The 24,536-nt window shown below is 46.3% G+C and overlaps 1 protein-coding gene across 4 annotated transcripts in view; it reads right to left on the bottom strand.

The window, feature by feature from the left end:
* The window catches only part of LOC135902333 (midasin), a 369,755-nt gene that overhangs the window by 176,757 nt on the left and 168,462 nt on the right, over nt 1–24,536 (bottom strand). For 2 of the 4 annotated variants that reach the window (XM_065432311.1, XM_065432314.1), the window contains 6 exons: nt 22,887–23,003; nt 18,931–19,015; nt 17,799–17,919; nt 17,313–17,461; nt 13,670–13,860; nt 10,092–10,339 (listed from right to left, as the gene is read on the bottom strand). In XM_065432311.1, the coding sequence (XP_065288383.1) occupies nt 10,092–10,339; nt 13,670–13,860; nt 17,313–17,461; nt 17,799–17,919; nt 18,931–19,015; nt 22,887–23,003 (911 nt within the window). The remainder of the gene's footprint in view (nt 1–10,091; nt 10,340–13,669; nt 13,861–17,312; nt 17,462–17,798; nt 17,920–18,930; nt 19,016–22,886; nt 23,004–24,536) is intronic. The other 2 variants (XM_065432313.1, XM_065432315.1) reach the window with 1 other exon arrangement.

The following is a 24,536-nucleotide window of genomic DNA, read 5'->3' as shown; positions in this document are numbered from 1 at the left end:
ACCTTCAGTGGAGCTTTCCAAGTCTCTCCTGGTTTACCAGAACGCTGGCAGGCGTCGCATGATCTTACAAAGTTTTCTACATCTTTGAAACAGCCAGGCCAGTAGTATTCCATAAGCAATCTTTCCTTTGATTTGTTTATGCCTAGGTGGCCGGACCACCCATTTCCATGACAAAGACTCAAAAGGTCCTCCCTATACTTAGTAGGTATGACTAACTGATCTAAAATCCTACCCTTTCGATCTCTGTAATGCCGATACAACAATCCTCCTTTCTCATGTATCGTTACGTTGCGCCTAGCAATGCCTTCTTTAGCTGTGTCCCGTAATTTAGCTAAGCTCTCATCATTCTTTTGCTCAGCTGCCAGTGACTCTCTATCCACGCGTAAGAGTTGATCAAAGTTCTTTGAGGCCGGTGATAATAACGACCCTGTCTCGCTTGGGAGCGCGTCTGCATGCTCTTCCTGCAGGCTAGAACTCTGACACTCTAGTGCTACGCTCTCATTGAGCTGGTCAACTGGCAGGCTCTCCTCAACTGTTCTTTTGTCCCTCGGGCCTAGCTCGGATTTGGGGATTGAAGCTATCCCCTTTTCTGCTTCAGCTGGAGGAGCTTGAGCATTTTCAGCCGACAGCGCCGCGATCTTACGAGCTTGGCCTCTGGTCAATGCCTGTACTATGCCCTCTCCTAGTTTGAGCCCTCTGTCACGCAGTAACTGATTCGAACGATTCGAAAAGATGTAGGGATACTGCAGTGACAAAAATTTGGAAACTGCAGCCTCAGTCTCTAGCTCCCCGAATGGTCCACTGATTTTGACTTTGGCCATGGGCAGACATACGCTGTGTTCTTCTACAACCTGTTTTATCCATGCTACTTCTCCGGTGAAGTCATCTACCATCACGTAGGACGGATGGACAATGTCCAGCGTGGCGGCACTGTCTCTTAGCACTCGGCATGGTTTTCCATTAACTTGCAGGTCGTGGAGATATGGACTTAAAAGTTCCATATTCTCATCCTTTTCCTCCACGTAGGAAAAAACTACGCTAGGCTTCTCGCAGTTTACAGCTATATGTCCCAGTTTGTGGCATTTGTAACAGCGAATTGGTCTAACAGATTCGAATTTTCTTTTCTGTTCTTTTTGTGTGGTTTCTCCGTTAAGTTTCTCCTCGCTCTTTTCTGCGGGCTTTTCCGCCATGTCTACAGGCTCGGATCGTCTAGTTTGCGCACCCTTTTTGAACGGAAATGGCTTCCGCGGTCCATTTCGACCGTCCCAGTTTCCCTCCTCGGCGTTCAACTTTCTACGGGTTGCGTACTCTTCGGCTAATTCAGCCGCCCTTTCCACAGTGTTTACATTACCTCTATCTTGCACCCACAGTTTCACAGCTTGGGGGATGGTTTTGTAAAACTGCTCTAGACACATGCATTCAATGATCATGTCTCTGCTGTCGTACGCTTCCGCGCTTTTAAGCCACTCGACTAGGTTGGCCTTTAAGCTATATGCAAACTCCGGATAGCCCTCGCTATCTTTCTTGCCTGTGCTCCTAAACCTTTGCCGAAAAGCTTCGGCTGAAAGGCGGTATTTCTTCAGGAGACTAGCCTTAACTTTTGCATAATCATATGCATCCTGCACACTCAATCTGGCGATTACTTCCGCCGCCTCACACGGCAACATAGACAGCAACCGCTGTGGCCATGTACTCGGGCCGAAGTTCATCTTTTCGCAAGTCCTTTCAAAATTGCTTAGGAACAATCCTATGTCGGTCCCGACCTCAAATGGCTTTAATAGCCTGTCCATGCGGTACGATTCTGCCTCACTTGATCGACCCAGAGCGCCTTCACTTCCTTGAGACATCTCCAAACGTTTGCTTTCAAGTTCCAGTTGCATTTTTCTTAACTCGCGATCTTTATCGCGTTCCTCCCTTTCTTTATCGCGTTCCTCTCTCTCTCGTTTTTCTCTTTCTTTTTCCCGTTTCTCTCTCTTTTTGAGAAGTTCCAATCCAATTTCAATATCTTGCTCACTGGCCTGATTGGAAATTAGCTCCAATAATTCCGATTTGAGCATTTCCTTGCGTACATCTAGGCCCAGTTCCTCACCAACAATCAACAACTCGTCTCTCAGCAGTGTCCTTAACTCCATGACTGCTGCTTTACTGCCTTGATTCTGCTCTCTAAATCTAGCTAGGAAAACACAACCTAGCTAACACACAACAATCTAGCTTCCCTACTGTTCTAAACAGAACAACCACAAAATGAAGCCTAGAGAGTCAAAGCAAAAACCAAGCACTCACCACAGATACAGCACCATGTCGCAAAGTCCATCTCACCGCTGTCAGCCAGTTGTCAGGATTGGGGGCTCAATCCCTTCGTCCGTGGTCCTTTGCCAAGATTGGAGTACGGCATGAATTCGAAGGTAGCTGGCCCATGCCGTCGTCCAACTTATTTACGCTGAGATCGTTGATGAAGTGAAGAACTGCTTCTCATCGAGAACGAGAAAAAAAGGGGTTTATTTACAGAAATTAACTCAGTCTAACATGACTGCTTGAGAAAAAGAGTAACAGTCCAACATGACTGCATGAGAGAAGTGAACCAGTCTAACATGACTGCTCAAGAGAAGTGTGTCCAACAATCGCACAACCACAGTTTTTATACACTCGATCCGCTGGTCCTACGACGCGGCGGCTGTTCGTTTACACATCACCAACTCGCAGCTGCTCTGAAGACCAGTTTTCAGACACAAAGGCACACACATTCCGAAGCCCAAGCGACGGCGTTGAAGGTGGTGCCGTTCCGGAAAATCGACGCCGCTCGAGGGACGCCCGTTGTTTTGCCTTCAGGCGTGTCAGATCAGCGCCGCGTTGAGGAACTCTGGAATCATTGTCCACACACCAAACTCGTCTTGTCACAATGTCGAAGCGGGCTGGAGGAAGGCGGCGGATTCCAGCGCAAAGGTCGCTTCTTTGAACGCCTCGCAGCTGCAGCGGCGGAGAGCGGGAGGTGCGCGTCTTGCACCCCTTGTCGTAATCGGGTGGCAAGGTGACAATCTTGTTGTGCAACCCGCCGTTCTTTACAGCATTCATTTTTTCGGACTGCCTGAATTTTCAGACGTTTTTACGTTCCCCAGAGGGTCCGAAAAATCGGTCGTTGACTGTACATTGTAAATACAGTCTGTCTATACTCCCAACATGCCAGTAATGTATTGGTGGGAGGTGCGGGGTACCACGGTTGGAAATCGAGCTTCGCAGTGGGCGTCGCATCACCGTCCTCAATCACAAGACCGGACACCTCCACAAATATGCTGGCTGCCTTTCCCGTCACCCCGTGGATCCCCCTGATACTGTTGCACATGATCCGGTGACCTGCGTGATCGCTTTGACTGACATGACTGACATGCGCGATGAACAAGAAGGCGACGCATCCTTACAGTCCATCATCGCTGGAGTGCAATCTGGCAGCAATGACAGCACGTGCCGCATGTTCGTGCTGCACGACGGCGACCTCTACCGCCGCAATATCAATCCTGATGGCCCTGAGTTGCTCCTTGTCTTTCCTCGTCATCTGCCATCCATCATTCTCGAATAACTTCACAATCCAACGACGGTGGGACACCTTGGAATTTTGTGTACATATGACTTCGTACAACGCCAGTTCTTCTGGCCGGGTCTTTACTGCTCTGCGCGTCGTTATGTCGCAACTTGCGAATTGTGCCAGTGCCGGAAGAAACCTTCCCTGTCACTTGTTGGACGACTCTATCCAATTGAAGTTCCCTATGAACCTTTCTTTCACGTAGGCTTTGACCTGCTTAGCCCTTTTCCAACGACGACTAGAGGGAATACATGGATAGACATCGCTACTGATTACGTGACACGCTACGCGATAAGAAAGGCATTGCCGATTAGTTGCGCAACTGACGTCTCGGATTTTCTCTTTCACGACGTCATTCTCCAGCACGGTGCACCTCGACAGTTACTTCGAGACCATGGCCGCTCGTTCTTGTATAGGGTTGTGGACGACCTCCACCGCCTACCCCCCACAAATGAACGGTCTTACAGAAGTCTCAACTGAACATTCACAGAGATGCTGTCGATGTACGTTTACAAAGATCACCACGACTGGGACGCCATGCTGGCCTACGTGACATTCGCACACAACTCGTCCCGACATGACACCGCAGGATATTCACCCTTTTATCTTTTCTGTGGTCGCGACCCCACATTGCCGTTAGACACCATCCTACCTTCTGTACCACGCGTTGCCACTGAGTACACTTGTGAAGTCATCGATCGCGCTCACATGGCGTGTCAAGTCGCCCGATCTCATTTATTAGTCTCGCAGCATATGCAAAAAGAGCGTTATTGTATCGAGTTTGAAGTAACGGACCGAGGCGACTTGTTGCTGAGCAAAGAATGACCAACTGGTCGTTTATTCATACGCTTATGTACTTGCGTAGGCAGCGAGGGAAAGGAGAGCCAGGGAAAGAAGTGGCAAACGATATCGGCGCACATGCGCGATAGCCCATTCTGATACATCTTTTCTTCATACAATTTGGGAGACTTGCTTGTCTTCACAAAAACAAACACACACACACAAAAAGAAAAACAATTAAGCTAGCAGACTTGACGAAAGTTTTCGTCGTAGCAAAGATGCTTCGGCTCCCTCCGGGATCTGATTGACCGACGAATTGTTGGCAAAGCGGATGGGTTTCCCGGTGTGTCTTGTTGCCCGGCTGAGTCAGGAACCCCGGTCATTTGCCGGCTTGAGCAGCTGTCGGCTGCCGCAGTGTCACCTGCGTCGTTTACCGGTTCAAAAGCTTCGATTGGTTGTAATACGTTATGCGGTTCCGGCTCAGTGTCTTCCCGGCTACTCTCGTAGTCGTTCACGTTTGCGCAGTGCTCGTCTGTTCGCCGCAAATGTTGTCGATTGCGCCTCAGCTGTTGGTGGTTCTCAGTTTGGACCATATACGAACGTGGCGCTGCTTCTTTAAGCACCGTTGCTTTGCGTGACCAGTTCCCATTTTTTATCCGAACGACGTTTCCTGCTTCAAGAGGCGATAGTGGCTTGCCCCGCAATGATTGCCGATGTTTTGATACAGGGCATCCCCCATCAGTGTTGAACTCGGGAACAGTTGTCCGAAGACGACGACCTTGCAGCAACTCTCCGGGAGACCGTCCATCTTCTAATGGAGACGATCGATAAGCCAAAAGGCCCAACCAGAAATCCTCACGGCCCTCCGTAGCTTTCTTGAGAATTCTTTTGACAATCTGTACCCCCTTTAATAATAATATTTGGGGTTTTACGTGCCAAAACCACTTTCTGATTATGAGGCACGCCGTAGTGGAGGACTCCGGAAATTTTGACCACCTGGGGTTCTTTAACGTGCACCTAAATCTAAGCACACGGGTGTTTTCGCATTTCGCCCCCATCGAAATGCGGCCGCCGTGGCCGGGATTCGATCCCGCGACCTCGTGCTCAGCAGCCCAACACCATAGTGTACCCCCTTTTCGGCTAGGCCATTTGAGCGCGGAAAATTAGGGCTGGATGTTATATGTTCGAAGTCGTACCGTCTTGCGAAAGCAGCGAAGTCACTTGAAGCGAACTGGGGCCCGTTGTCAGTGCAGACTTGCGCAGGAATGCCATAGCGAGAGAATATGGCAGATATCTTAGAAATGGTTTCCGTCGCTGTTGTGCCCACCAACCTTTCAACCTCTGGGAAGTTCGAGTGGTCGTCATACACTACCACGTACGAGTGCCCTGCGTATTGGAACAGGTCAATTCTGACACGGTGCCATGGTCGTTCCGGTGTAGGCCGTAGCAGCAGGGGCTCACTCGGTGGGCTGTAGGCGTATTTCTGACACACATGACACGTTCGTACCAGGTTCTCAATATCACTGCCGAGTCCTGGCCAAAAAACTAGCCTACGTGCCCTGGCCTTGCATTTGTTCTGTCCCAAGTGACCCTCGTGTATCCGCCGCAGAATTTCGGCCCTCATGGCTTTTGGTATGACAATCTTGCTTCCTTTTAGCAGTATGCCATCCACTGCCGCCAACTCAGATGTGAACGGCTTAAGTTCCCCTTGAATGGTCGCACCTGTGTTTAGTTGTTCTATAACGCTGCTTAAATACGGATCCGTCCGAGTTTCTTCTTCCAGTCGTTGCTTTGTTCTTGTGCTTACAAGGCTCGAGACCACTTGAACTGCGTGTATATCCACATCTTCCGTTTCTTCAGCGCACCCAGGCAGCGTGGCAGCACGGGACAGCATATCTGCGAGCAGCAAGTCTTTCCCAGGGATGAATTGCAAGACATAATCATATTTGAAGAGACGGATGAAAAATCGCTGCAGCCTTGGTGGCATGTCCACAACACTTTTTTGAGCGATAGCAATCAGCGGCCTGTGATCAGTTTCGATCAGGATCCTGCGGCCATACACAAACTGATGAAACTTTTCGCACGCAAAAACTATAGCTAGCGCCTCCTTTTCGATTTGAGCATACCGCGTTTCACTCTCGTTCAGAACCCGCTATGCGTACGTGACTGGACGCCAGTCGTTTCCGTGCTTTTGCAATAAGGCGGCACCAATGCCGGTTCCCGAGGCATCTGCCGTTACCTTCGTTTCTTTCTTTGAATCGAAGAGTGCTAGAAGCGGTGGGTGTATCAGTGCTTCGCAGATCTGAGCCCGTTCCTGCGCGTGCGCTGATGTCCATTCAAACACCACGCTTTCCTTCATAAGGCCACGAAGTAATGACGTCTTTTCACTGAGTGAGGGTACATATTTGCGAAAGTAATTCACGACGCCCAACATTCTTCGAACCGTCTGCTTATCCTTCGGAGGTGGTATGGCGTGTATGCTCTCAATTAAGCCTGGGCTGGGACGGACACCGTTTTTGCTGATCACGTCACCAAGAAATGTCACCTGTGTCGCACAAAATACACATTTTTTTTCATTAAACGTCAGCCCAGCTTGCTCCGCTCGCTTTAGTACAGCTCGAAGCCTTTCATTATGCTGCTCTGTCGAGTCACCCCAGACCAGAATGTCGTCAATGTATACGCGTACTCCTGTCAGGCCTTCGAATATTTCTGTTAATGTCTTCTGGAAGACCTCGCTCGCTGAAGAGATTCCAAACGGCAGCCTTAAAAACCTGTAGCGCCCAAAGGGCGTTGCGAAAGTGCACACGCGCGACGTAGCATCGTCCAATGGTATCTGATGGAAGCCAGCGTTTGCGTCAAGCCGAGAAAAGTACTTTGCGCCCGATATTTCACTTTCAATGTCTTCCCGGGATGGCATCGGGTAATGTTCCCGCATTATACTTTTGTTTATGGCCCTTGGATCCAAACATATGCGAAGCCGGCCGTCCTTTTTTCTTACTACAACTAAAGGGCTTACCCAGTCGGTAGGCTCGTCCACTTTCGCAATGATAGAGGCCCCTTCCATGCGGTTCAGTTCTTCGCGAAGCTGTTCCTTCATCGCCAACGGTACCCTTCGGGCAGGCTGCACCACTGGAACGGCATCCCGTCGCAGTACCATCTTGTACAGTCGCTTTACGCAGCCGGTTCCACGAAATAGGTGGGGAAAAGGCAGCTGGGGAGCGCCTTCTTCGCTTGAGTCTACTGCATTCACTGTTTGAATCAGTCCGAATTCCCGACATGCCTTGAGACCAATGATGGCATGGCGACCTTTCTTCACAATAAAAAATGTAACGTCACGTTCTTGGCCGTTTATGCTCAGGACTTCTGTTGAGACTCCCACATGCTTGATAATGCTTCCGTTATATGCCGTTAAAACTGCTGTGCTTTTTCTTGGCTTCATTGCTCGATTGGCACGCCTGAACACAGACAGAGGTAGTAGGTTGGCTTGCGAGCCAGTGTCTACTTTAAATCGCAGTTCTTGGCCGGCTATCTTGCCGCGAACTGTCCAATCTGCTCCCGCGCCATCAGTTATGCCGCACACGCCGATATTCAGGATATCGAAGTTATCATCGGCCTTTTGTGCTTCGTCGACTTGGTTTATCTGGCGTCTTCTGCAATATGCCGCGAAGTGGTTCTTTTTCTTGCATGCGTAGCAAAACTTTCCGCGAGCCGGACATTCTTCTGGCGCATGAATTCTTCCGCATTGACGGCATCGATATTGCTTTTTCCTGTCTCGTTCAGTTTCTCTCGTGTACTCTACTTGCAGCCTTTCCATCGACCATGATGCATTTTGCTGCGCAGAAACTTCGGCTGCTTTGCACATTTGGTCAGCTTTCTGCAAGCTAAGGTCCTTCTCGCCAAGTAACCTCTGCCTGAGCTTTTTGTCGTTGATGCCAAAGACCACTTGGTCCCTTATCATGGATGGTTCAAGCTCTCCAAAGTTGCAGAGTTTCGCTTGCTTCTTGAGATCCCGCAAAAAGCTTTCAAATGGTTCTGCCTCGTCCTGCACTCGAAGGGGGAAAACATGCCTTTCATAAACCTCATTTCCTTCGGGGAGACAGTACTCTTCAAACTTCCTGACCAAAGTTTGATAATCTTCTTTGTCCTCACCTTTGGCAAACACGAAGTTGTTGTACACGTCCAAGGCATCGTCACCTGCGGTGCTGAGAAGTATTGCCGCTTTTACAGCTTCCTTCCTTGGCTTGTCTGACGACGTCGCTGTGATGTAGAGTTCCAACTTCTGCTTGAACAGTAGCCAGTTTCTTCTCAAGTTTCCGGAAAGCTGCAACGGCTCCGGGGGCTTCACGGCGTCCATTCTGCTGCCGTGACACACACTTCTGACACCATGTATCGAGTTTGAAGTAACGGACCGAGGCGACTTGTTGCTGAGCAAAGAATGACCAACTGGTCGTTTATTCATACGCTTATGTACTTGCGTAGGCAGCGAGGGAAAGGAGAGCCAGGGAAAGAAGTGGCAAACGATATCGGCGCACATGCGCGATAGCCCATTCTGATACAGTTATGACCGGTGCCATTGCAATGTTCAGTTCACCCCTGGTGCTTGGGTGCTTCTTTGGTCACCATGTCGCCTGGTTGGCCTCTGCTTCTCTCTAGCTACACAGGGTCTTATGAAGGCCTACGTCAAGTTAACGACGTCAATTACGAGATTGCGCCGTCACAGTTTTATCCATCCTCAAGTCCGTCGCCTATTGACATTGTGCACGTTTCACAGCTGAAGCCATACTTTGCTCACAGTTCTTCGCCTACCATGCGCCGAGACGGTGCTTCAGCAACTGGGGGTCCTGTTACGGAATGGTAAAAGAAGAGAGAGGAAGAAGATTGCGAGACACTGGCTGCTGCGTGTTATTGCTACTCAGCCATCTTAACCCCACTGAATCTGTTTGTATATACATTGTAAATACAGTGTGTCTATACTCCCAACATCTCCGCAACAATATGAAAAGATGCTGACATCACACAGAGGCAGAAATTAAATAATGTACTAAATATTTAGCCTTAACTTGTTCTGCTTTTTATGTGTCCAGATAGTACAGGACACTCATGGAGCCAACGTTACATATTGTGGAAATGCGCGACTCTCGCGCGTCCCCAGATATCTTGTTTTCCCCCATCTCCTGCAATCCCGCTTCGCCGCGTGGCCTGCGTGACGCCCGCGGCAGTCGATGTGGTTGAAGCGCAGCGCAACAGATGGCGCGAGTGTTGCGCTGCTAACGCCGCCGATAGGCGGGGTTACTCGGGCGCCGAGAGACAAGGCGCTTCTCTTTGGGACGGGACAGCAAGCGGGACGGATGTGCCGTGCCACCTGTGCGCCGACCGATGCTTCTGCGAGACCGTCTCGCTTGGCCGCCTTGGAATGCGCCACCGTTCGCGTGACAGTACGCACGAACGACCAGGCGTTGGGATCCAGCATGGGGCGAACATATTCGCTCGCTATCAGGTCACGGTGAGTCGGACTTCTAGATTTGTCACGCACCCATCAGCATGTTTTGTGGATAGCAACTCGGCTAGCAGGCATTAATCTATGAAAGGTGCAATAAATGCCCTTGTGACTGTTTGCACTACTGTGTTGTCGTTCCTTTGTCCCAAGAGTACAGGAGGAGAACCCCACAATATTTAAAAGAAGGTTTTCCTTTTTGGTAATTACATTCATCTGTAATGAGGGTAAATTTGTGACCTGTGGTGAGAGATGTGGGAAGGCCGGATGGTCCCTGAAGGGAAGCCAGAGAGTGCAGCATGGGCTCCACATGCTGCTCAATTATGCTGAGTTGCTGCTGGGACCCAAGGGCGTCACCCAGCTGTCGCAACCACTGCAAACGCTGGCACCAGTCACCGTGACTGGCCCGCTCTAGCAGTAGCAGGCATGCTGTGTCCACCACTTTCTCAGGTTCCATCTGCAGCTGCAGCGGCGATGGCAGTGCTCCCCTGCAAGGAACATGAGTCAAATTCATTCCCTTGTGACAATGTTTGTAATTCAGAAGTTTTTATTACGTCATGCACACTTTATATATGTAAACAAATTCATACATATGAATAGAAAGATTGTCACATTAAGGGGTAAAACAGCAAGAACAGCAATGCCAGTGTGGCCGACTAAAGGGGGGACGTGGCAATGAAAACTTTTTTTTTTTTATTAATGGGAATAAATTGACGAAATCTGGCATGTAGATGTGATTTGTTATGCTGATATCATAACTGAAACCGTTTGGTGCTATCTATAATAGTTTTCGAGTTGCAACACTTGACAGCCTCTGACAGTCATCCCCAAATTAAATAATTAATTAATTACACTTAAGTTCATCAAGATTTTCACATCAGCATGTTCACAAAAGCCCATTCGGTGCAATAAAGCTATTGGTTTATTTTTTTAATGCCGAAATTAGCATAAATTTTTTGAACTTTCCTATGCATATTGTCTAACTAATGACTTTTGCAAAAAAAACTATTATAATCTTTTTTATGAAGTGAAGATAAAAACGGACAGATTTATAGCACTTATCAATGTTTCAGGGTCTAAGTGCAAAATACAGAATAATTTTGTGTTGATTCAATGTGAAATGGCACTGGGCTGACTGACAACTGCACAAAAGGCAACTGCACAAAAAATGAAAGCTGAGAAAACTGAGCTCAAAGTTTCATTTGTTGTAAACATTTAAATCTTTACTTTAAGCACCTAAAACCCGCCTGGGATGTAGTCCTTTGCCTGTGAGGACACATTTTCTTTACATTTTGATGTAGTTTTTTGTTTCTTTGCAGCAGTTTGATGCACCGTAGTCGCCTTTTCGATGCGTTGTGTATCCATGCGTTGTGCAGAGGTGGATGACAGCGCATTCAAAAAGACCGCTCTTGTCTCCTCTGGTTGCACAACCTCTCCATTAGTGAGAGTTGGAGCTGAAATCCACAGCTAAATATTTGATGTGAAAATTTCTGCTCTCGCTGTTGTCAGGTTGCCATCATGACCACACGCGGACGCACCGTCACCATGGCCCACGGATGTGTCGTCAGCACTGCACACGGACACGCTTTCTTGGTCACCCACGTGGGCCGGTCGTGGCTCGTCAACACAGTCGGCGGCATCCACTTCTATGAGTAGCTTTCATGGTCTTTTGTACGCGTGAGTCATTCGGAACTTGCTTCCTTTGCAGCTCATCACAGAACACATGTGTTAAGCCACCATGATCATCAATCACACTGATCAGAACGCAAATGCGCCTGATAGAGATTCGCCTGCAATTCAAACCCACAACAGGTAATAGGAGTGCGCCGTGTACCCCACGTGACTACTGCACCGAATTGCAGTGCCGCTTTTGCCTTATTTTCGCATGCATTTGTTGGTTTATTTTTCGGTGGAGAAACATGTCACTAGGGCTATCTTGAGCTCCGATCTCTCCTTTTTACAATGATACCAAGACGGCAGTTCTGCGTCAACGGATAGCTGAACGATCTTCAATGCGACGGCGCCTTCTGAATCCCAATTTTTTTACAATTTTTGATGACAGCACTCAAGGCAAGTGTTGTTTTCTCAATTATTACCGCATGTATTGTTATAGTATTTCACCACGAGGTAACAGGTCCGTGGATCGCAAAAGTAAATAAATCAGAAAATTGAACATTTTGACACTTTTACTACTTCAATTGCCATGTTCCCCCTAAAGGGCCACTAAAGATAAACACCAACTCCATTTGGACTGACAAAGAATTCGTTCAAGAGGTGCATTATTGGAAGAGAAAATGAGGGCTAAACCTGAATTTCTATAGTGTTGAGTAGAAATCAGTGCTGGTATATCAGTTTAACGTCACAGATTCTAACATATTTTTTCGTGTTTGGGCTGTGTAGATGCAACATTCAGTCTTAGGTTCCTTTATAATAAAATGTAGTTCATATTTACCAATAAATAAATTAACTAAGCCTGAGCAGGCGCTGTCAAAATCCACAACATTATAGTGAACAATGAACAATGAACAAATGCTTATAGATCAACACGCTTTTATTTACTGAATGAGTGAACAAACCCTGTTTCTATTTTGCACAAAAGCAGTGCGGAAGCTGCAATTTTTGTTCTCTCATGAGTAATTGGTGCTCGAAGCGACGAAGGCCTCACAATTTACTTCACAGCTTAGCCGCGGCGCGTGCCTTTATCTGAGACACACTTTTCACTACCGTGCACATATACCAATTGCTTTTTCATCAGTGAGCTGGTCGCCAGCAGATCGTCTTTCCATTGCAATGTGGCCGGTACCCTTCATCCTTGACGCCTTTGCGCCGAGTCAAAACGAAACTACTTTTTGCCACAACCACTATGAAAGAAACCACAGTTGCTGTCGACGCGATCATGGATGGCAACTACACATTTATGAAGGAAAGTGGCCGACACACACAGCAAGTCAAAACAAAACTACTGTTTGCCACAACCGCTGCGGACGAAACCGTGGTCGCTATCAACACTATCACGGACAGTGATCTTGCAGTTCTGAAGGCATGCAGCTGACATGCTCACCAATTCAAAATGGAACTACTGTTTGCCGCAACCACTGTGGACGAAACCGTGGTGGCTATCAATGCGATCATGGATGGTGACTATGCAGCTAGGAAGACACGTGGCCGATGTGGCATTATGCACGGTGGTAAACGCAAGATTAAAGGCTTCAAAGGCGCAAAGAAGTACGAAGTGTTCCGTCATTGCTGTCATTCACATACGATTTTCTCTGATGAGTATATAGCGATGCAGACTCTGCCACTTCATTTCGGTAGGACGCAATGCCGTTTTTCCTCTATTGCGTCGCACATTTACAGTGCTCTATGCTCACCGAGCTCCGAGAGTTGTTCAAATTAAACAATGTGCAGAAAAATATGTCTGAATTAACAAGAGTCTGATTGCACTAAAGGATGCATATGCCTGCCGGGACCGGAGCATGAGTCCGAATTACCCGATTTTCTGAATTCGAGATTTTACTGTAATACTGCTTTTAAAATTTAAATTATGGGGTTTTACGTGCCAAAACCACTTTCTGATTATGAGGCACGCCGTAGTGGAGGACTCCGGAAATTTCGACCACCTGGGGTTCTTTAACGTGCACCTAAATCTAAGTACACGGGTGTTTTTGCATTTCTAATACTGCTTTGCTTAATATTCTTTTTAGTACTCCTTTAAAAGACTTCAGGTCGACATTGAATGAAATGGATTATACATAAAAAGGGAAACCACCCCAAAGCCATATCATGCACTATAGTGGAAACTTGTTTAACTGCAGTACCTAGGAGGGTCGGAGGCAGATGCCAGAACTGCACACAACGGTAAACTGTCTCTCCAAATTTCAGTGACAGTGCTGTGCTGTTCGAGGCACCACAGGGGCTGTGATGCCACCAGGGAGAGAAGCAGCTGCTGGTCTGCAGGAAACCCGTGGCTGTCCCAGGGTATGCTCAGGAGAGACTTGCAGGCCACCTGCTGAGAAAGCAAGGATGTGTAAAAGCAGAAAACGAGAAATTATATGCTTACACCAAATAGCTATGCTTAATAACAAGCTTGTCTTAGTATTCTGCTCTTTGCCCGGAACATCCTGACGATTTATTAATTTTATTGGTGCAAGGGCAAAATATGGACAAAGAGCACCACGGAATCCTGCAACATTCAACTAAATCTTCCTGAATGCATATCAGTTATGCAGTACAAGAATATTTCATAGTCAGCAACTAAGAACATTTAGGCATGGATCAGAGTGGCCTGAAGCATTGTTTCTCAAACGTGCTTCCTTAGCTTAAAGGCATTTGCCACAAATTCAGCAGAGGCTCAAGAAGCTGCTTGAGAACACCCTTACAATCTCACTGTTTATGTGGCTGGAAAAATCTCATGGTAGTGCACCTTGTGCTCATGCCAGGCATGGCAAACACAGGCACATAAAGAGTTTCAAGGCATTAAGCGACCAGAGCAATACAATAGCAAGACAAAATATTGTGTGTTCCATTTAAATTTTGTACATTTGCCATTTGCTGCAAGTAGATGTGCTCTGTTTCTTGCACCACAAATATATAAGGTCATTTTTGACTTCAACAAGACCAGTTGGCAGTCTGCACTTACACTGTTTCTATGTGTCTTCTTATATGGTGTACCTTTCTTACATCGTGAACCACCTAGCCCTTCAAGATGTTCTCAGGCAAAACATTCTTTCATTTGCTTTCTAAATGCAGCAGACTTCCATTCTTTCGACTCCATCTAATTCAATTTTTCGGCTAATTTGATCCTGACCTAAGGTCTAGGTGCCCATACGTTTCTATGGGCACAGATGCACAGTATTTCAGTCTCCAAATTCGCCTTTGCTATATAATTAAAATTTGAATGGTCAGCTTCACCGCAATACAGCTGTGTTATGCGGTGAATCAAACAAAGAATGGAAAGGAGCCAGATGCATATGCCTGCCGGCACCGGAGGATGAGTCCGAATTACCCAATTTTCTGAATACGAGATTTTACTGTACTACTGCTTTGCTTAGTATTCTCTTTAGTACTCCTTTAAAAGACTTCAGGTCGACATTGAATAAAATGGATTATACATAAGAAGCTCCAACAGGCCTATCGTTGTGAAAGACATTGGCATTGTGCAACAGGGTTGACGAGATATGCACACCAATGTTCGTGCACAGTGCATTATACGCATTCCTTAATAATACACACATGCACGCGCCATCTCCAGTCACAGTATGAGCAGCTAGATGCTAAATAAGCATACTGGCAGCTATTCAGAGCTGTTTCTGACGCTTCTGTGGTGATATGAGCCCTCGTTTCCCTCACTAATGCGTGTCTCCATATACGGGACCGTTACTAGAGCCTAGTATGTGTTCCTTAACTATAAATGTAATGTAAGCGATACTTCACGCGACCAACACGAGGGACTGGATGTAAATGGCTGTTGCATCCACTCATCGTCTACTATTCAAATCCCATGCGCGCGATGACTTTGAGCTATCTGCCAAGTGCTGCCGGTATGAGGGCAGCAAGCACATCCTGAAACTGGTGTGACGCAAGCTGTAATACTGTATCAGGGGCGAGCTCCACCACTGGAAAAGCTGGCGCCACCATCGGCGTGACGTGGCATGAGGGATCACGTGGACACAGCTGCTCCATCGGCTGCTTCAGAAGTGCCAAAGTGAGCTGAAAACGAAAGTTTAAAGTCCCACCTGCGCCACGGTTCTGATCAAGTAATAAGGCTTTACTGTCTTGGGTGTCAACTTGGCAACATCTGAAACTACTATAATAGGTAGTGGCTGCCTTTGGAGGCGTGCAGCATGGTAGGCTACTGCTCGGTGCCGGACGTACATCAGCCTTATTCACACGTAGCCGCAGGGCAAGGAGCTGCATGACGCATGGTTGGCGAAACTTAGAACTGGCAGACAGCCATCGGCTACAGCTCGGGTATGCAGCAAGCACAGACGCGAGGAAGATTTCTGCTAGGGCACTGGGACTGAGACGCTCACTGAGACACATGCCCACGCCTGCTGCCCGGCTAATGTCAGGACAAATGTCAGAATTGCTAATAAATGCAGTGCATATCATTATTTGATATTAGATTAGATATTCAAAGCTAAGTATTCGTATTTGAAATTTTTGATGTTCGCACACCCCCAGCGAAGAGATCTCCAACAGGGCTATCGTTGCGAAAGACATTGGCATTGTGCAACAGGGTTGACGAGATATGACCCATCTTATACATGCACACCAATGTTCGAGCAAAGTGCACTGTCGCCAATCGAGTCACTCATTGATTTCATGCCCATTAAATTATTGCCACCAGTGTTTGTACAGCAGCTGGACACCGCCACTGTGAACCTGAAACTCCTGCGAAAAAAAGTACAGATCTTTTACTATTTCAGCAAGCCTAACGCTTGATATGCTCCTTCGAGGTACCAATAAATGTTTTATTTTTCACAGTCTACTTTATACAATGCCTATTCTTTAACTAAAGTGGCAACTTTGGTTTCGGAGCTACAAGAATATGTTCGGCAGCTTTTTTTACAGCAGCCCAGATATAGTGATGACCAGTTATAATAATCAGATTTTTTGTTCTTGATACATGTATTGTTAAACTGGACTGCACTGTATGAATTGATATAGTGTTAGGCACCTATGAAAGCAACAGCAAAGCCCTTCCTGGTTATATGCCGAAGTCATATGTTACAGAAGTTAATAACACAAACACCTTCCAAACAAGAAATAATTGCCACTAATATATTAACTTTGCTCTCAGGAAGCTAAGTCAGGCAGTATATAGTTTCATTTCATTTCACCATTCAATACAAGTATTTTTGTTTTAAGTTCCAAACTATATCATGCCTTTTTGGACCTGCACAGAGTTTTGGTTCCATAAAGGCCCAGCATACTTTATAATGTGACCCATCGTAGTGTTCAAAATAAGTATTCTTAAAACTTCCACAATGCAGTTACATTATGAAAAGACTAGTGGATACCAAAAATCAATCATATCTAGCTGGTAATCTTTTTATTGGGCTTTAATGGTTACCAACACGTAAAGCAGGCATGTATGTGTTCAAAGCACTTGCCACCAAGCTTGCCATTGTTAAAGCATGCCATCATAGTCACAATTTGGACACCAATGGTAGACTAAGCTAGACTGAAGGACCCATAAAATTCCATCATTTCCACACACTTTCCCAAGCCTGAAGCAAAGAGTGACTGCCCAGTGTTTGCTGTGAACTGGTAAACAGCTGAAATATTTCGCTTCACCAATCACCATCCTTCATTCATTTAACAATTTATCATTGCAGAGAAGCCCACGACATAGTGTGCTAGTCGCCAACATTTCATCAATCAATCAAGCATGCTCAATCACACTGCCTTGGCCACAAGCACTTCCTAGTCAACATCACAACTTTGTCAAGAAAGCACCTGAGCCTCTTCCGTGTCCCAAGTGGCCTGGTACGTCTGTGCCAAACTGGATAGCACAGCCTCTTTTGGAAGCAAGCCAGTCTCCAGCCGCTGGACACACAGCGCTGCTGCTTTCCGCAGGGTTGCCAAAGAGACTTTGTTACTGTGCACTGCAAGAAATGTTATATGTTAAAAAGAAAAGAAAGTGGAAGAAAGGAGGGGTTACATCTGCCTCACAATGGTCACCATGAAGGGTGCAGTATATCATTCCTACACAAAATGCATGGCCAACATAAAGCTCCCACATGCACAACTTATTCTAACTACCGATCACGTTACAGGACAGCGACTACTGCTATTTGCATTGCGAAAAAGAAGAGGGAAATAGCAGAACTGCAATGAAGTAAAGAAAATAAATGCACAATAAAATGAAACATATCTGCACCCTTCCACTTAGAAGTGTAGGCTTTTTCACAATTCCAAACTTTGAAATGCTTTCACCCTTACAAGATGTCTTTGCCAGTGCTGCATGAGATTCAAGAAATGGCCCACTGGCTTGAGGAAGTGCTAGCCCCACTGAAGCCAGAAGACTGTGGCTGTCCCACAGGTCAACATAGCCATTGTCACCCTGAACACATGCAAAAAGAAAGAAAGAAATATTCACATTACACTGAAAAGTAAAAGGGGTTTACAATGAAGCACTTTGGTTTAAGCTTCCCAAAACAACAAATTTGACACTAACAAGATCTCAAGAAAACCCAACACTGCTCACTGCACATTCACGTGATCTTTCTTATCACCTCCTTTGAGATGCCACTTGAGAAGAGCATGCTACATACAATGTGCTAAGAAGTAGGTGAGTGAATCAGAGAACTAGACAGAAGGACACCTGTGCAGACAAAAGTATTCCTCTAGTGTGAATAAGATGGCCTAAATATTCCCTGTAATATAACCATGAGCCCTAGACACATTCATTCCTACTCAAAACACAGAACAGTGCAAACACAGAACGAGAAGAAAGGGGGTTAACCAAGGGGCCAGATTTTCATTAATCATATCATGAGAAGCCAACAAACAAAGACACCAAGGAAAATGTAAGGGAAATTACTAGTAACTTATTAATTGAATTAAAGAAACGATAAATTAATGGCAATGAAAGTGCACGAAAAAACAACTTGCTGCAGGCGGGAAAAGATCCCACGTCTTCACATTACGCTTGCGATGCTCTTAGAGAATCACATGCGTAGTAAGTACTAGTAATTTCCCCTATGTTTTCCTTGGTGCCTTTGTAGGCTCCTCGGGATAAATGCAAACACAGGGCACCTTCACAGAGATTACATTGTTCATGTGGCCCTGGTTTGTATTTAAAGCATTGCTTATAAAAAACAATTTAGATGTTTTATTTAGATTAAAGCTTTCCATTAATTTGGACCTCAATCTGAACATGCTTGTTCAGCACCTGTATCTTACAAAGTATTTAGTTATGTATAAGATGTTTTATTCATAGAGGTCACGTAAGACTAGCATTTGCTGAATACTATTTCTTTCCCTTTCGACTACTGCTTAAAAGGCTAAGAAGATAAAAAAAGCACATGTAAATGATCATAAACTGAAATGGCACACTTGGAAGCTACTTTACCTCTCCAGGCACGAATATCTCCACAACTCGGTTCCTCATTGCCCTTGAAATCTCTCCATTCTTTGGATCCATGGTCATAATAAGCCTGCAATGGCAAACACAAGAACAGGATCCGAATTCAGAAGCATGGCTAGGGACCTCTGCCACCTGTTTTCAGCATAACTGCACGCACAGGAAATAGAAACTATGGGGGCATCTAAGCAATTTTTATGATATAAGTGTGAGAGCATTACTCGAAGCAATTCTCGTGATGCAACTGTGAGAACATTACTTGTTGCTGAGTGGCTTACTCAGTTATGTCACTGAGTTTGGCATTGCAGGGAAATGTGGTTAGGTTTAGTGCTGCTACATTATGTTTCTGAGCGTAATGTTGTTGCTTATTAAGTCACAACAACACAAGACGACAGACCGGCCATATTGCGATCTGTCAGCTGAATGTTATTTCCGGAGTTCTCATTAGTGTTTCACGCACATTGCGTTGAGTGTTCTTTCCTTATGACACCACTTTTCCGAAGGATGACACCACCACTTTGCCGAGCAATGACAGCCCTTTTCCGAGCGGCACCATGGCGCTGACACTACATTTCTTCATTGGGATTGTAGGTGAACTCCACTTCTTCGTACTCTAGGTGGATGTAGTAATTGTCGTCTGACGAGCACCTGAAGCGTGTTGCATCTCATTCGTTGTTCTCGTCATCCGTGCGCTCCAGCATCGTCATCTGTGGGCCCATGACAGCGTGAAAGGCAGAACGAGTGGCTGCACCTCGCTTTGCTCGCTCTACAGCCGCTTGCTCTGCCAACTAGTGAATCGCTCGCCAGGCAGAGCCAAACCACATGCACAGGCTCGAACATATTCATCACTGTTGCCTATTGCATAGGTGGTATAATGCAACAGTGGGGCAGTGATTAGCGCGCTCGGCTACAGAGCAGTAGCAGTGGTGGTGGGGCTGTAGATCAAATCCTCACCGTGGTCACTTTTTTTAGTTAGATGAAGATGATGTAACTGATATGCTGTTTTTCTGCCACGGCTTTCTGATGACAGCGAGGTCACACAATGAGCTAAGCAATGCTCTCACATTAATAGCCGGCAGATGGTTGACATTGCAATGTCACATCCTGACAAACTGCATTCAACTGGCATGTAGCAGGGAAGAAATTACCGTATTTACTCAAATCTAATGCACACTTTTTTTCTGATAGGACAGGTCCAAAAATTGTGTGCTTGTTAAGAATTGAGTACCACCCTAAATCCACGTTGCCATATCGTCATCAGTATTTCAAAATGACCGCCTCATACGTGCTTTGAGCCTAGCTGCTGTAACTTCCTCCATGTGCTGTAGTATGAGTGCTTAGGTAATTCTACCGTCCGTCTGCCCGTTTTCTTCGTTTTCTCTATCAGCATGGAAGTGCTGGCTATGAAGAGATGTGGAGTTCATCATGATTCCACAATTAAAAGGAAAGTGATCATGCATGCAGAGACAAATGGAAATCGGGCTGCATGACGAGCGTTCCGAGTTTTCGAAACTTGCGTGCGGCACTGGCGTAAACAGAATGAGAGGTATTCTACTCCGGCATCGGCTGCATATCGTGTGGCCGCAAGGGCCCTATCATTAAAGCGATCTGCGATGGGGACAGAGTCTGCGCATCTAGGTGCGCCGAGGGCCAATAGGTTCGTGTGCGCCATGTTCTCATTGCTCAATTCGCATTGCGCTTAGTTCGCATTGAAGCAAACTAAGCAATGTCACCTAGTTGTAGAGCACCTGCCTCGGCTGAAAGTGGTTGTGGGTTCGATTCCCATCGCCGTGAGGCACCCACTGGTTCAAATGGGAACAAATGCACCTCGGCCTGGCATTCGACTTTCTTCAGGGGTGATAGGTTTGGGAAAAGAGCCTACACCTTAAACATCCATTGGAACCTTTGTGAGCCTAAAAGAAAACGTGATGTTTGGGCCGCTCCCATGATGGCCGTTTCCCATGTGGTGCCTCAAATGAGGTAGGGACGCCTTCAGGTTGAGGACAAACAGCCCTTTCCAAGCATTGAAGTCCCACAATGCCCAAGCACCAGGCCAGCACTGCGCTTGCACTTATTTTACCGGTAGGTACCAGCGGCAGCACTTGCCTCCCACAGCCGCGGCGGATGCTCTTCAAGAGGGCCGTCTGTAGGACAACCCTCTTGTCTCTGGGTGCCAATCAGGCACACAACTCATAAATCTCTACTGGGCCCTCTTTCGATATGTGAACCACCACAAGAAGCCAAGCACTAGGCCAGGTAGCATTTATACCCATCAGAAGAAAACCAGTGGGTTTCCAGTGGTACCAGGATTTGAGCTCAGTACTTCCCGCATACGAGACGGATGCTCTACCGCTAGGCCACCGTTGCGGCCACCACTGTGGTGCCTTTATTTGAGAGGTAGCACGAAGGTCAATTCAGTCTCTCCTGCTACCGCACTTCCTTACTCCCAATGTTTTGATAGCAAGATTCCGCGGTTACTGAGTGACACCATGCTTGACACCATGGTGTCACCATGTCCGACACCATTTTGTTAATTTAGTTAGTAAGCAAATGTTTACAAGTTCATACGCCTGATAAGACTACTATCCTTTCTTCGTATAGCTGTCTACTAAGTTGCTATCGCAATCCCATGTTAACTACATTGTTAACAATGCTCGTTAACAATGCTAATCACACGTTAGGTTACTTTTGCCGCAACTTTTCAAGTGCACCATCCTCTCTTAAATTAAAGTTATGCTAAGGTTGAATATCCATATGCTTTGTGTGATTCCAGTAAAGAATTTCTTATTACCCATTTAGAATCAGTAAGAAGCCGTAGTGAGCATTTCATTCTGTCAAATTATTCCCACTTTTCAAGTGTATCATCTATGGAACACACTGTGAAACTTTATCACTTTTCTGTGTGCAGAAAAGTGCTTCGTTCATCCTCATTTCATAAGATGTTTCATAATACACATCTGAAAAATGAACTTTTTAATGAATCTGTCTTGTCGCACGAATCACCATCGTAAAGTTGAAGTCTCTTTTGGCCATACTAACTCTTTTTCTGATTCATTCTTGCCAAAGACATCAAAGGAATGGAACCACCTGCCCAGCTCTGTTATCATCATTTTAAGTTCTGCATTTAAATCCACTGTGGATGACTATTATTGTATGCAAAAGTTGCTAACAATCACAACAATCATGTCTTTATTTTAACACCTTCAGGCATTAAAGGCAATGAAATAAATAAAATAAAAAAATCGATGCTTTGCCTTTCGGGCGAAACTGAGACTTCTTTTATTCATCGCAACTTTGGTACATTGGGAGTAAATCTTTGTTATACAAAGCGAGAGAAAGGTATATTTTTGTATGAAAGCATGAGGTGCGCAATAATGAAGAATACTTTTTTTTTTGGTCACGGAAAACGGGCGTGCATTACAATTGACGGTGTGTTACAATCGAGTAAATACGGTCCCACAAGTTATTGAGAGCAAGCTGTTGAGAGTTGGTGAACATAAAGTAGGGAATAAAAAAAAAAAAGAATGGCCTCCTTATCACTGTATTCACCAAAAGCAGGGCATCTGCCCATCTTATCCTTTCCACTTCGTGCGTGCACCCCACGAGTGAAAATAAGTAACAAAGGGTGCTAACCAAAGAAAGATGTTTGGCTACCCTGACGGGAGCCTTGTTCATAGTAAAATTGAGGGCACAGCTTGGTACCCTTGCTTTCATTATAATTAAGTTCCCCGTAAGAGAAGCCGAAACATCTTTCCTTCCATATTATTTTGTAGTCAGTGTTCTTTATCACTTAATTTCATGATTCATAGTGACTAGACGAGCTTTCAACAAAATCTTGTTTTTGCTTCCCAAGAATGTTACTGCAAGCACGAAATATACTATTCTCCGATTCTGCAGCAGCACTATCATGCAAAGATAAAGGAAAGCAGTGTTGTAAAGCTTACCTGAAGTTTGGGTGTGGCCTGATGATACGAAGAGCTTCACCAACAACACCCTGCTCTGTCAGAGGAAGCACGCCACCAGGTTCCAGCAGGCCATTCAGTCGGTCAAGCACAGAAGCCCTACATTTCAATCAGAGTTGCAAATGTTTCAGAACAAAAATGAGCAGGTTAAATGCCACTATCACAAATTAAAATGAGAATATAAAATGCTATAAAGCAATTATCATCAGTTCAAACAGAAAAAAAGGTGCAGTAAAGAAAACAATTACTAGAGTCTGGGCTGCACAAGTGGTGCTTTGCACAATAAAGTCAAACTGTTTGTATAAAGCTATAAGTAAATGCGATATGAGAACAAGACAAAACAGAACTAAAGGGCTCAGTTTTTATTAATCATATTGCTACGAAACAGCCACCACAGTGTGGCTGCACTGAAGAGGAGGAAGACGACGTGGACCCGCTTGATATAGCGTCGCCATTGTGACCTTCCGTTAGCTTCCTCAGAATAAATGTATATAGCATTGGGCTACAGCTACACGTAACATTAATTTGGTGGAGGTGGACGTTCCCCGTACCCATCATGGAGCTTCGCAGCAGTCGCAATGGCGACAGTGACACTTCGGCTCCTGCTGGCGGCACTTCATCTACACAACCGTCTCCGCCTGCAGCCCCGACCTACGTCGCCGTTTACCCCCCTCGGTATCCTGGTGTTTTCAACGGAGTCAGCAGTCCTGATGTTGACAACTGGCTCCACTCATACGAACATGTCAGCACCAGTCACAGGTGGGATCCGACTGTTATGCTTGCGAACGTTCTTTTCTACCTCGACGGAGCTCCACTTGCATGGTTCCAGACTCACGAAGAGGAGATCTCGAGCTGGGATCTCTTCAAAGAGAAGCTTCGCGACCTTTTTGGCAACCCGTTCGGTCGCCAAGTCAATGCCAAAAAAGCCCTTGCCACACGTGTACAGACGTCGACTGAGTCCAACGTGTCGTACATTCTCGACGTCTTGGCCCTTTGTGCCAAGGCTGACCCGACCATGTCTGAGGACGAGAAGGTTAATCACGTCCTCAAAGTCATTGCTGACGACGCCTTCAATTTACTGGTGTTTACGAACGTCACCAGCATTGATACGATCCTCAAGGAGTGCCGCCGTCTCGAGCAGGTTAAAAGCCGCCGGGTATACCTGCACATAACGCGACTTCTCAACACAGCTGCTACGTCATCCTGTGACGACCTCTTCCACCAGCCGTTGTGATGTGACAACTTGACCCGCATCATTTGTCGTGAGGTCGAAGCAGCATAACCAGTGGCCCCTTTGTTCCCAACACCTGATCATTCTCTGGTGACAATCTCCTTGATACGGGCCGTCGTCCGTCAAGAGTTGTCCAACATCAGCCTGCGATCCAACCCATTCGTTCCGTACACTCAGAACCTCCCTCTCCACGCACGTCCCAACCGCGCTCTTCTTACTCTTATGGACAGCGCAACCCCTCCAAATGGCGAACTGTGGACGACAAGCTGATCTGTTTTTACAGCCGACGCATTGGACATGGCGCTCGCCATTGCCGCAGCCACTGGACTTCTCCGACTCTCTATTCTTCTGATTGCCACCCTCGCCCCTCTAGCACGTCCTTTTTCTTCGCCCCTTCTATG

The sequence above is a fragment of the Dermacentor albipictus genome, chromosome 5 (genome assembly GCF_038994185.2).
Source record: "Dermacentor albipictus isolate Rhodes 1998 colony chromosome 5, USDA_Dalb.pri_finalv2, whole genome shotgun sequence".
Lineage (NCBI taxonomy): Eukaryota > Metazoa > Arthropoda > Arachnida > Ixodida > Ixodidae > Dermacentor > Dermacentor albipictus.
The sequence above is the reverse complement of the archived record's forward strand: the minus strand, read 5'-3'. Positions and strand labels throughout refer to the sequence as shown.